The sequence below is a fragment of the Ixodes scapularis genome, unplaced genomic scaffold, assembly GCF_016920785.2.
Source record: "Ixodes scapularis isolate PalLabHiFi unplaced genomic scaffold, ASM1692078v2 PGA_scaffold6__148_contigs__length_123643588, whole genome shotgun sequence".
Classification (NCBI taxonomy): Eukaryota; Metazoa; Arthropoda; class Arachnida; order Ixodida; family Ixodidae; genus Ixodes; species Ixodes scapularis.
This window is the reverse complement of record NW_024609881.1, coordinates 60,335,366-60,348,533: the sequence shown is the minus strand read 5'-3', so window position 1 is coordinate 60,348,533 and position 13,168 is coordinate 60,335,366. Positions and strand designations below refer to the sequence as shown.

General features: G+C 47.3%; 1 protein-coding gene across 1 annotated transcript in view; it reads right to left on the bottom strand.

Moving 5' to 3' along the window:
• Window positions 1-8,786: 8,786 nt before the first annotated feature.
• Window positions 8,787-13,168, bottom strand: part of LOC121833051 (venom metalloproteinase antarease-like TpachMP_B) — a 35,360-nt gene continuing 30,978 nt past the window's right edge. The window contains exons 12-13 of the mRNA XM_042286117.1: window positions 9,939-10,070; window positions 8,787-8,808 (exon numbers count right to left, since the gene is read on the bottom strand). Coding sequence (XP_042142051.1) covers window positions 8,787-8,808; window positions 9,939-10,070 — 154 coding nt within the window. The remainder of the gene's footprint in view (window positions 8,809-9,938; window positions 10,071-13,168) is intronic.

The window sequence follows — 13,168 nt, the reverse complement described above, 5'->3', positions numbered from 1 at the left end:
TCCAACTTTTCATCCGAGACCCTTTTGCGCCTGTGGTGCACTGAAACATCGGTACACGTCCCTGCGCGAGCCCAAGACTGCGTTTCTTTCACGCCGAGCATCCTCGAGCAGGACCACACTTGTGTCAGATCTTGGGTTAGCAAAGCTGATTGAACTCTGCGTTCAGTCTCTCACAGTGTTTTGTCACACTTCGTGCGCTACAGCGATGCGCAACGATTATTGTCACACTTCGTGCGCTACAGCGATGCGCAACGATTAGTGATCTTCGTAATGTGACAGCGCCGCGAACAACGTGATTGGCAATAAACGGTGTCGACAAAAATAAGGTTCCTACACACAGCGGCGTCTGAATGCGTTTGAATTCGCTTTATTAACGAACTTCTAAATTTCTGAGATACGTAGTTTTAATGTGCAAAAAAAAAAAAAAAACAGTTTCATTTCCTAGAACTTTGTATTTTAAATACCCATGACTCCTTCCACTGAGACAGCATTTCCTTTGATTTACTTCTTGCTCACTTTATATTTTTGTCACGTGATGAAGACGTTGGGTTGCAATACGACAAAATATGCTGACACGTGCGAGAAGATACGCGATAACCAGAAAGCTATCCTGCGCAACTGAAACAAAGGCTTGATATGTGCATGTTGTTGTGTATTCTGTGGCAATTTATAAATAAAATGGATTTGCCTCGAATGATCAGATACAAGTTGCTACAGTGCTCTCGCTCTTCATTGATTTGCAGCACCGCAGATATCAGGACCTAGACTAATGACTACCGCGAAGAATCTTTTAAATTCTAGTAAAATTAAAGCAAAACGACCCATTAGGTCAAGTCTCTGTAAATCGTTTTTCGTGTTATTTTTGCAGCTAAAGCTAAATAAAGTTCATAGACAGTTTTAATAGGCATTTTATTGTAAAAAGATAATGTAAATACATATATTTATTGTGATTTTTTTCTCATATAATACTCAATGCGAAAAACAAAAAGAAACGCTTTTATTTATGCTCCTTCAGATGCATGGATATTGGAGACCGGAAATTTCCACCTTGTAACTGTTTAAGAGACCTCGCGGTCAATATTTGTGCAGTTTCCGAACTAGCACCGCTGAAAAAGAGGGAACAATTTTCATCTTAGATTTCTCGAATTTGTCGTGGCGAGACACCGAGGAATGTTAGCCAGCCGTCAATTTATGCTTGGTACGCTATTCTAAGCACCACGCAGAAGTTTTAAAGTAGGATCTCTCTATTACGCGTACTGGTCTGTTTTCGGTTTTTGGAGCAAGATATACGTTAAAAATAAGCATTCAACAAATATCTGACAAGGTTACCAGGAAGCTATGTCTGAATGCATTTAGTTGTAGTACATTTGTGTATACACGTGCTAACAACTTAATACAAAACAGACATACACGTATACGAGCTATATGCTGACATAGAAATAGCGCCTCCTGCGTCAATATCACTTTTACTTAGGTTTGAGTTGTTTGCAATTTGTGACGAACTCTCCTTATTTGTTTTCCGTCCGGTCATAATGTGTGTGTGAGCAACATGTGGCATGCCGAATGGGTTTGGTTGCTTTGAACGACCCATCAGATAGCACAGGTCCAATTCATTTGAGCTTCACGTCAAAGAGTGGTTCGTAATTAACATCAGACTAAGAATGCTTGAAATGGGTAAGCGGCGCTTGGTAAATCTGCTGTCTTTTTCATCGTCTACGCAGTTCAAAAGACTGCTGTTGCTGGCGATCCTCTCTGTTCAATGTGAAATCAGCGATAGACAGAAGTGGGCAGTGTCGCGGTGCACATGTATCCCAATAGTATCTTAGAGGAGCGTTTGAGTATTTGTATGTTTCTTTGAAGCTACATGTGAAATAATTTTTTTTATCTCAGTTCTAAAAAAAAAAAAAAAAAAAAAAAAACTAAATTACCGATGTACCGCTTGTATTGCAAAACTTTGAGCGGCTTAGTTATTTCGTTACATTCGATGCCGAATTTTAACTGTCCGGTTTTTACCATACATTCAAAACCATATTTTTGTTGAACCCGCCCCATAACCCTTTGCAAAAAAGGCCTAAATTATATTTTAAAAATGGTTCGGAGAAAGGTAGATTTTATAAAATTGCACAATAAGCTCCTCTCCCAAACCTCTTCACTCTTTCCACAATGCCAGAGGGAATTCCAGAGAAGAGGAGAGTCGGGAAAAGGAAACCTCTAATCATTGAGAGTAGAGGAGCTTATCTTCCTCTGATGGTGCAACAAAAAGAAGTTCAGCTTTTTTTGTCCAATGTATCCACCCTAGGTGACTCAGGTGCACTTGGTAGGTCGCTGGGGCGACACTATATTTTAGCACCATTAACAATGGCAGACTGTATTAGTGTAGCAATCACGGCGTTTTTGAAAACAAATCTAAAAAGCCTAAAAGAACAGGCTGTGTATCACTGAAGACTGATTGGAGCCGGATATTGCTTGCACCTCTAAAGAGTCGAGCTAACTAAAACTATTCCCGCACGCAGAGTTGGCCAAGTAGGCGGCGCGCGCGTGGCCTAACGGTTAACGCGCCTGCCTCCCACGCGAAAAGCTAGGGTTCGATTCCTGGGAGCGACGCATCTTTTGTCATTCCTGCAATTTAAGTTTCTGGTAAATTCGAGAACCCTGTTGGGATTGTTCGAGGTCCGAAAGTTCTACGTGTCGAACATTCTACGCCGACTATTCCAGGAGCTCACTCGTGTACACAAGGGGCTTCGCATAGCGAGCCAGGGTCAGTTTTTCCCCAGCGTTCGACTCTGCTGTGATGCCGAATTCGACGCCCGCGACGCTTTGTTATTATCTTTTGTACCCGTTTATTTTTGGCACAAGTTCGCCACATTAAACGTTCTTTTATTTTTGTTTATTTATTGTTCTTTTGGTTACCACCCGTGACATTTTGGTGGAGGTGCGTTGTACGCATGTCTCTTCAGCACACCCCTACGAGGGCCCGCAGTGCAAGTCCGATCCCGAGCCCCCGAGGACCCAATGAAGAGAGGACCGAAACCCGATCAAGTACCCGCAAACTCGGCCTACCCCCGGAACTTGGACCACTGCCGGACAGGACAATGAAGCTGCCGAAGCCGACGATGAACATCACGTCGCAGGCGGACGGAACGCCACCGACGTCCATTGTCTACGTGTTTGCCCCACCAAGGTCGCCGCCGAATTTCAGTGGCAATTTTCATGAAGATGTGGACGACTGGTCGCGCCACTACGAACGCGTCGCACGGTTCAAAGGATGGGGTCCGGAGCAGAGCCTGCAAAATATCTACTTCGCTCTGGAAGGCACTGCACGCACCTGGTTCGAGAACCACGAAGCGTCAATTTCGTCGTGGCAAGATTTCCAGGCGGAGCTTCGACGTACTTTCGCCAGCCAGCAGTGACGTCAGCGGGCCGAGGATCTTCTTCAAGCAAGAAGCGAAGGGCCAGACGAGAGCGTCTCAAGTTTCTTCGAGGGCGTTCTCCGCCTCATGAACCGCGCCGACCTAAAGGCTCCTGGCGAAAAGAAGCTGCGGTTCCTGGTGCGAGTGGTGAAAGAGACCATCTTCCGAGGCCTTGTGCGGAACCCGCCTATCACCGTCGAAGACTTTATCACGGAGGCAACAAACATCGAACGTGCCCTTTAAGCACGGGCCTCCCATTACCAGTGACTTCCCGGCGTCGCTGCAATCTCGACTTCCAGCTGCAACAGCCCGGACCTCCGCGAGATTTTCCGGGACGTCGCGCGGGAGGAAATCAGGAAGCTGCTACCCGCTGCCACAAGGCCGGTTACGCCCTCAGTCGCCGAGATTGTCAGGGAAGAACTTCAGCAGGCGCTGCAGTCAGAAGTTCTCATCAGCGCCGCTCCTGAACCACCGAAGCTGAGCTACGGCACAGCTACCTGACGACAGCAGCCCCTCACCCATATACAGCGACACCTCGACGGGACCTACCGGAGCCGCAGACTTTCCTACGTCGAGAAGGGCAACCCCACCCCGCCTGCACTGAACAACCGGCGCCTAGGAAGACAGATGTCTGGCGCACGGCCTATTTACGACCACTCTGTTATCACTGCGGCGAGGCCCATCACGTCTACCAGAGGTGCCCGTACCGACAAATTGGCCTGCGAGGCTTCGCGCCGAGCGATCCGCGACCTCGCCTTGGGGAGCGACCAAGAGACATCGAGGAGTACCTCCGACGACCCCTGTCCCCGGTGCCGACTCCACCCCGAGGTTCCCGTTCGCCTTTGCCTCGACGTGCGCTTTCGCCCTTCCGCCGTTCTCGTCGGGACAGCCTGTCTCTCCTATCTCGTTGGGAAAACAAAGTGCGGCAACGCCTGGAGGTGGCGTTGCTGAAGACGACCAAAGTAAAGAGCCTCCAAGAACGCCGGAGCGCTCCCACTCTCCCGACGCCATGCGTCGCAACGAAGCTCCTGCAACGGTGTCCGACAACATAAATGTTGTTATCTACGGCTACGACGCATCGGCACTTGTGGACACCGGAGCAGACTACTCAGTCATGAGTGGGAGGCTCTCTCGCCGCCTGCGAAAAGTTACGACGCCCTGGGGAGGACCAAAAATCCGAACCGCCGGAGGACACTTTATCACACCTGTCGGAATTCGCACTGCTCGCGTCGAAATTCACGCCGAAACGTGCCCTGTGGAAATGGTCGTTCTACAAGACTGTTCCAGAGATGTCATTCTCGGCATGGAATTTCTGTACGAATACGGCGCCGTCATCGACCTGCGTGAGAACAGATTGACGCTGCGGATGCCTGTTCCGCCTTCAGAGAAACCCCGACCAGCGTCACCCGCCGTCCGAGTCGCCGTCGACCACGTGAAGCTGCCTCCGCGATCAAGTGTTGTCGTACCCGTGGCGGCAGATACAGCTACTTGCGGCGAAGTTCTCCTGGGAGGCAACCTTCAATTGCTCCTGGGAAGAGGAATAGGCGTCGCAAGAGGAGTAGCTGAACTTCACGATGGGCGGACTGTGGTCCTCGTGACGAACTTCCGAAATAAACTCAACACGTCACGAAAGTTGCAGCCGTGGGTCACGTCGAGGACCTTCAAAACACCGCCGAGATCGCCGTGATTGCTGACGAAACCTTGCCACCTCAGCAAGACAGTACGTCGCCAGCGCAGCTCGACATTGAACCTAAGCTTCCGGGCCCGAAACGCCGGCAGCTTCTTAATCTCCTCGCCGAATACCACGACTGCTTTGCGAAGTCGTGGAAGGGACGCCAAACCGCCGTTGCGAAGCACCGCATCGTTACCGAAGACGACGCGCGCCATGTGCATCGATCGCCGTACCGAGTCTCCATTAAAGAAAGGGAGGTAATCCAGGAGCGAGTTCAAAAGATGCTGAGAAACGACATAATAGTCCGTGAGCCTCTCCAGTCGTGCTGGTTAAGAAGGACGGAACACTTAGGTTCTGCGTGGACTACCGGCAGCTGAACGCGGCAACATAGAAAGACGTCTACCCACTCCCCCGCATCGACGACACTCTAGACCGGCTGCGCCAGTCTCGATATTTCTCATCGATGGACCTGAAGAGCGGCTACTGGCAGATCGAAGTCGACGAACGGGACCGAGAAGTTCAAAGTGATGCCCTTCGCATTGTGCACGGCGCCAGCATCTTTCCAGTGTGTCATGGACACCGTACTGGCAGGACTGAAGTGGAAGAGCTGTGTCGTCTACCTTGACGACGTCGTCGTGTTTTCCAGCGACTTAGACAAGACTTGCGACGACTCCGAGCAGCTCTCCCAGCGATACGGACTGCCGGACTCACCCTGAAGCCGTCAATGTGTCGGTTCGCCTATGACGAACTGAAGCGCCTAGGCCACGTGGTTCGTAACGAAGGCGTCCGCCCAGACCCCGAGAAGACTCGCGCCGTCGCGGCATTCCCAGCGCCGAAAGACAAGAAGCCCGTGCGAAGATTCCTCGGACTTTGTGCCTACTATCGGCGGTTCGTTCGAGATTTTGCAAGGATTTCCGCACCGCTCAAAAACCTCACGAAGGACGCCAAGAAGTTCAAATGGGCCGAGGAGCAGCAGCAGGCATTCGACGAGCTGAAGCGAAGACTCCAGACTCCTCCTGTCCTAGGACACTTTGATCAGGATACGGAAACCGAGATTCACACGGACGCTAGTAATGTAGGACTTGGAGCGGTACTGGTTCAAGTGCAAGGAGGCACCGAGCGAGTCTGCGCCTACGCAAGTCGGACGCTGTCCAAATCTGAGAGAAATTACTCCACGACTAAAAAGGAGTGTCTTGCGGTCGTCTGGGCAATCACGAAGTTTCTCACGTACTTGTACGGGAGCCCGTTCTGCGTAGTCACAGACCACCACTCGCTCTGCTCGCTTGCGAACCTCAAGGACCCTTCAGGACGCCTCGCTCGAAAGAGTCTCCGACTGCAGGGGTTCAACATGACTGTAGTCTACAAGTCAGGCCGCAACCACAGCGATGCCGACTGCTTGTCCAGGGCCCCTGTCGAAATACCTTCCGGCAGCAGCGACGACAAGGACGACGGGTGCTTCCTAGGAGCGGTGACCAACGACAACCTGGCACGACGTCAACGAAACGATCCTGAGCTGCGCGCATTATACCAGCACCTGGAAGGGCGTGGGAGTACCGTGCCCCGTGTTTTCTCACGAACCCTGCCGACCTTCGCCATTCGACAAGGTATACTCTGCAAAGAGAACTTTTGGGACAGCAACTCGCAGTGGCTGCTGGTAATCCCGGCCGACCTTCGAGAGGAGGTCCTTCAACCATGTCACGACGACCCTACGTCCGGACACCTCGGTTTCAGCCAGACACTGGCCCGTATTCGCGAAAAGTATTACTGGCCCAATCTCCCCAAAACCGTCCACCTCTACACCCGATCCTGCCAGGAGTGCCGGCGATGCAAGAAACTGCCAACAAAGTCGGCAGGTCTCCTGCAGCCCATTCCTCCGTCAGCTACGCCGTTCCAGCAGATCGGAATGGATCTAGTGGGTCCTTTTCAGCCGTCGAGCCTGAAAAACCGGTGGATAATCGTCGCCACAGATTATCTCACGCGGTACGCGGAAACGAAAGCCCTTCCTTCAGGTACTGCAGTTGAAGTCGGCAAGTTTTTCATCGAGTCCATCGTCCTCCGCCATGGCGCTCCCGAAGTTCTGATTGCAGATTGTGGATCATCGTTCATGGCACAGCTGACCCCAGAAATCCTTCGCCTCAGCCACACCAGCCATCGTCGCACCACGGCGAGCCACCCGCAGACCAACGTTCTGACGGAAAGACCCAACAAGGCCATCGCCGACATGATTTTCACGTACGTCGACGTGGAGCACAAGACATGGGACGAGGTGTTGCCGTACGTCACCTTTGCCTACAACACGGCCGTGCAAGAGACCACCGGGGTTACACCCTTTCCATTTGTTCATGGTCGCAAAGTGACGACAATGCTGGACGCGATGCTACCCCACGAACCGGCTGTCGACGGAAGCGACGACGCCCAGTTTGTTGCCCAACGGGCAGAAGAAGTGCGTCACCTCGCCAAACACCGGATTAAAGCCCAGCAATGTGTCGACACAGGCCGCTACAATCTTCGTCGTCCGGACGTCCACTTCCACCCCGGAGATAGAGTATGTGTCTGGACGCCGGTTCGCCGGTGTGGCCTGAGCGAGAAACTCCTGAAGCGGTATTTCGGACCCTACATTGTACTTCGTCGACTTGGAGATCTGATGCCCGACGGAACAAGAACATCATCACGCCGCCCACCACGACCTGAAGTCATCCACGTCGTGCGTTTGAAGCCGTACTACGCTCGATAGGACTGTAGACCTTAAGTGTTCCAGATGACTCTTTAGTCTATGGTTATTTTTATTATCTTTGTTTTGGTTTTGTGTTGCATCGTGACGATGCGCTTTTTAAAGGGGGGAGTTATTCCGCGCGCGCAGCTGGCCAAGTAGGCAGCGCGCGCATGGCCTAACGGTTATCGCGCCTGCCTGCCACGCGAAAAGCCAGGGTTCGATTGCTAGGAGCGACGCGTCTTTTGTTATTCCTGCAATTTATTTTTCTGGTAAACTCGAGAACCCTGTTGCTTCTTCGAGGTCCGAATGTTCTACGCGTTGAACATTCTACGCCCACAATTACAGAAGCTCACTCGTGTACATAGGGGGCTTCGCATAGCGAGCCAGGGTCAGTTTCGCCCCAGCATTAAAATCTGCTGTTGCGCCGACTGCGACGCCCGCAACGCTCTGTTATTATATTTCGTACCCGTCTATTTTTGGCACCAGTTAGCCACATTAAACGTTTATTTTTTTCTGTCTATTTATTGTTCTTTTGGTCACCACCCGTGACAATATATATAACATTAATTTCTACCTAGTGTTCGCTAGTAGAATATATACTGGTAAGCCGAACTTGAAGCACACATAGAGTTGCTGTCAGCTGAAAGATCATAGGGTGAGGACCATTATGGTGTTGATTCTGAGAGCGGGATCGGCGCTTCGAGGATCTTATCCACTGATGCCGAGATCTTATTAGCTACCGAGCAATGGTAAGATGTTCAGTACCCGGCAGTTAATGCGTTTCTTAAATTGTTGGTGCTCTAGCTCCCCTAACTGACAGGTTCCCCTCTCTGCACTCATCTGAAACACCCATGCTTCCCAAGCTGCTTGAAAACTTAAAAACAAAGTATTTTTGGATATCCTACCTCTCCATTATCCCCGCATGGGAAGCCAAATGGAGCGAAGTATCTGTTCGTCTTTGTGGACCAATAGGATTTCCGATTACGGCACCTTATGACGCAGTGCTCCATACTCTGAAAATATTTGTAGCGAGAAAGGTAGTTAACTTCAAATATTTGCTGTGGGAAAAATGTTTGATTAATTTTTCAATATTAATTTAGATATCAAATTCTGTAGAACATATATGCACATAACTACAGATGCTACAGCAAATGTGTAATGGTCTCCGAAATCGATGCCTGGCTGAAAACATTAAACTTTAGTTGTACTTGTATTATTTTTTTATAGAAGATAATGCGTTGTGCATTAGGTTCTATTGCAAAGTCAAATTTGGGGGTTTTTACGTGCCAAACCAACGACGGGCATCTGCCGGGTTCTATTTCCGGTACATGTTTAGCGATTTCACATACGTTTATGTCTGGGTTTCAAATCCAACGGTCTAGTCCTTATATATGCAATACCTAAGAGGCGTTTGAATTCATGTGAATGAACAAATTTAAAAAAAGTCATTGTTCTTTCTTACAAAGAAAAAAAATCGAGATTGTACTTCTCCAACCATAAAGAACGTCGCTCTATGGGAGCCTCAGCTGTGACGTATGTTCATGACACAGCACGGCATAACTTAAAAGGTAGCTTTTCTTATTGGAAACGTGTTTGTTATCGCACGACTCAAGGCTTGCCCAAACAAAAAAAAAACAAAAAAAAAAAAAATGCCGTGCACGGAAAAAAAAAGTGTGCAGGCTTCCAAAAGGCGAGAAGTTTGCTGCGCGGGCCTACGTTTAAAGTGAGGGCATGAACCATACAAGCAGCACGCCTTTCCTCCTCGCCTCCCCACTATCGTACCCTCCTCTTCCTTGTTTTCGGAAGATTTGCGATTGACAACAACATTGGGGTCTTGACGACAGCCAGCAGAGCGTGTGACTCCGGATCCACGTGATGAGCACCCTTCAATCCTCTCTTCAAGAACCCAAGTCGTGAATAGCATTTTCGAGCAAAAAAGAAAAAAAATGAAAAAAAAAAAACGTTTGCGAGGCGACCGGAACAGGAGGAAACCATTCATTTGTAGCGACAGCAAATGCTGTGGCTGCACTAAAAGTGTCCTGTTTGAACAGACCTTCAGCATGCTGCGCGCATTGCCAAGAAATAGGGGAGCGGATTTCAGGGAGAGGGTAGGTATACAAAAGGGAAGGGGAGTGATGCTCACGGCCGAATAGTATCCCTCCGGGTGAATGGTTCGACAAAACCTCTCCGGTGTGAGGAAACGGTCCGCAACCTGCTTGGTGATGTTAAAAAGTCATAGTCGGATTGTGTTTTCCAGCATTTCTCTCCACGTAGCCTGGAAATAAACAAGAATCGGTCATTATATGTTTTAAAATAACAATATATCGAAATCTGGGTGTGCGCAATGGAAGAAATACGGAAGTTTTCATGATAATGCAATTGATCCAAAGGTGCAAGCGAGCTGCACTAGAGTGATGAAAATATTTCCTGGAGAAGAGGAACATCTGGGACAAAGGAAAAACACCATCTCCAAACATAGCTAGGTGACTTGTGCGCGACAGAAAACATCCGCCTGGTCCTGGTATCGAATCAGGGACCACTCTATTTAGAGTGGAGCTCTCTACCTACTGAGCTAATCAGGAGTTAGGCGTCAGTAGTGCTAACAGGTTTTATCAGCTGCCGCCGGTCGAACTCCAACAACCCTAAAGAAAACTCCATTTGTATGAAAACATTCTTGTGTCCAATAAACACATATGAATCATGCAAGATATATAAGAACATATAAGAGCCATACAATAACCATAGAAAGAACTATATAAGACATATAGGAACATATGAGAAACTTTTCACCAGATTCTTATATTTTTTATATAGTTCTTATATATCTTGTCTGAGTCATACGTGTTTATTGGACGGAGATATTTCTTATACAATTGAGAATTTTCAATACGGAAGGATAAAAGGCTGCCTTTTAAGGTTATTATGATAATGAAAATATTTCAAAGGTGCAAGCGAGCTGGAAAAACATGATGAAAATAATCGCTGCAAAAAAAGAACAAGGGGACAAAGGACAAACACAAATCTCAACACAGCTAGGAGAAATTAACTGTGTTTAGAGATATGTGCTTGTCATTCGTCCCCCTTGTTCTTCTTCTCCGGGGAATATTTTTATAACGGATGTTTTCGTGATTCATGAGATTAGATTAATAATACAACATTTAAATCTTTAATGAACACACAAGAAGAAATAGAGAAAAGTATCCTTCCACTAGCAAAAAGCAGCCGATATACTACATCCTCTTTAATTGGAGTGATTATCCAAATGCGTGCCTACGAAACTTCTAAGGGCCCTGTAACACTGAGGCAACACGACGGCTACGGCAACACAGCATGCTGTCCAACAATCGTGCAACTTGTTGCTCCCTTCCCATGTTGTCCGACAACCCTGTGACATCGCCGCAACAGTAGCACAACATGAATGACAACGAAAAAGTTACCTCGGTATGACAGCTTTCGGCAAAAAAAAAAAAAAACCAACAAAAAAAAACAACTTGTTTTGGACAACGCGTGCTGCGCTTATGACTGGCTGGGCGAATTGCGGGCCGACAACAAGACAACACCTATAGCTTTAAGGGCAGAGCTAGTTTGCTATCAACGTCGTTTTTTTATGAGCTTACTAAAATAAAGGTTTGGAAAACGTTATCCAACAATAATTAAGGCTGTCGTGCAGCTAATATAATTTTATGAATGTTTTTACCGCATAATTATCGCAAGTGCTTGTCAAAATGGTCACAGAGGCGGTCGTGACCGTTCAAACTGCTGTTGATCTTGGAACTACCGAGAGACCAGCTCACATTACTGCTAGTGAAATAAAATAACATGTCTATACTAGGCTGCTGATATGGTATTATTAAAATAACGCAAGAAAGAAAAAGGTTAAAAAATAAAAGCATTAAAACAACCACTATGATAATGATTGCTATGCGTTTAAGTAAGTGGTAAGAGAAGCTCTGAAACCAGAGGATTCTTGGACGATTACAATATTATCAGGAAGGGAGTTCCATTCGTATGTAGCTAACTGTAATGGAGATAATTTGAAAAGGTTTGACCGTGGAGTGACCAAATGGAGTTTTTCTGAATTGTCAGTGCGCGCGGAAATATGTGGTGCAGTCCGGCAATACAGTTATCTCCTGGATGGGCAGTGGTAGTACAATCTATGCAATGATGCAAGTCTTGAGATTTTCCTTCTGTGTGCAAGAGTTGGTACTCCGAGTTTTTCCTTTAGTGAGGTGATGCTTGTGCGCGTGTACTTTTTAAGAATGAAGCGTGCGGCTCTATTTTGCACTGATTCTAGTTTTTGTGTCAAATAAAAATTATGTGGCTTTTTATATTAAAGAAGCGCAATCCAGTTCAGATTGAATAAGGGCGGTATATGCTACAAGCTTTGTTTCACAGTTTGCCATGTGAAGATTTCGACTTAAAAAACCGAGGCTTTCATTTTCTTTTACACTTATGCGAATGATGTGGGCTTCCCAAGACGATTTTGATGTAAAATGAACCCCAAGATATTTATATGTATGCACATGTTGAAGAACCCCATCGAAGAGAGTGAGTGTTAAACTGCTGGACTTCTCTTAGTACTAAAATTTTCACATTTTGCTTTTAGAAATATTTATCTCCATTTTCCACATTAGACGCCATGTTTTTATTATAATGATGTCGTTCTGAAGTTCAATACATTCCCGAATGCTAGATGAGTTTCTATAAATCACACAATCATCGGCATAAAAACCGATGGTGCACTGGATAGTAGGGGACAAGTCGTGTACATACGAAAGGAAAGTAGTGGGCCCAGCACGGTTCCCTGTGGTACTGCTGATTTTACGTTCCGATGACATGGGGATTCGCGTTCATAGCAGACACTTTACGTGCGGTCGACGAGGAAGTTCAATTACACTGTATGACAAATGGTTCTATTTGCAAAGCGCGTAATTTAAGAAGTCGTTGACGTGGTAACTTGTCAAATGTTTTTTTTTTATGTCCATAAAATTGCATGGGTTTCTGTTTTAGACTGAAGTTTCTGATGAAGGTGTGTGAGAAATTCAAAGAACTGGGTTTCGCATGAATGATACCGCCAGAAACCGTGCTGGTTTACAAAGAGCAAGTTGTTGTCCGGCAAATGATCCATAATATTACAGAAAATTACATGCTCCATCAGCTTACTAGGTACACCTGTCAGAAGGATCGATCTATAGTTCGTCAACTCATTCCTTTGACCGGTCTTAAAAAGAGTGGGGACTTTTGCTTCTTTCCAGTTTGCAGGTATTTTACCAGTATGTAAGGAGTGTTGGAAAAGTAAACACAGAAGAGAGGAAGCTTCTTATTTGCAGAGCCTAAGCACTTTCGTTGAAATAATATCAGGGACTGGAGCTC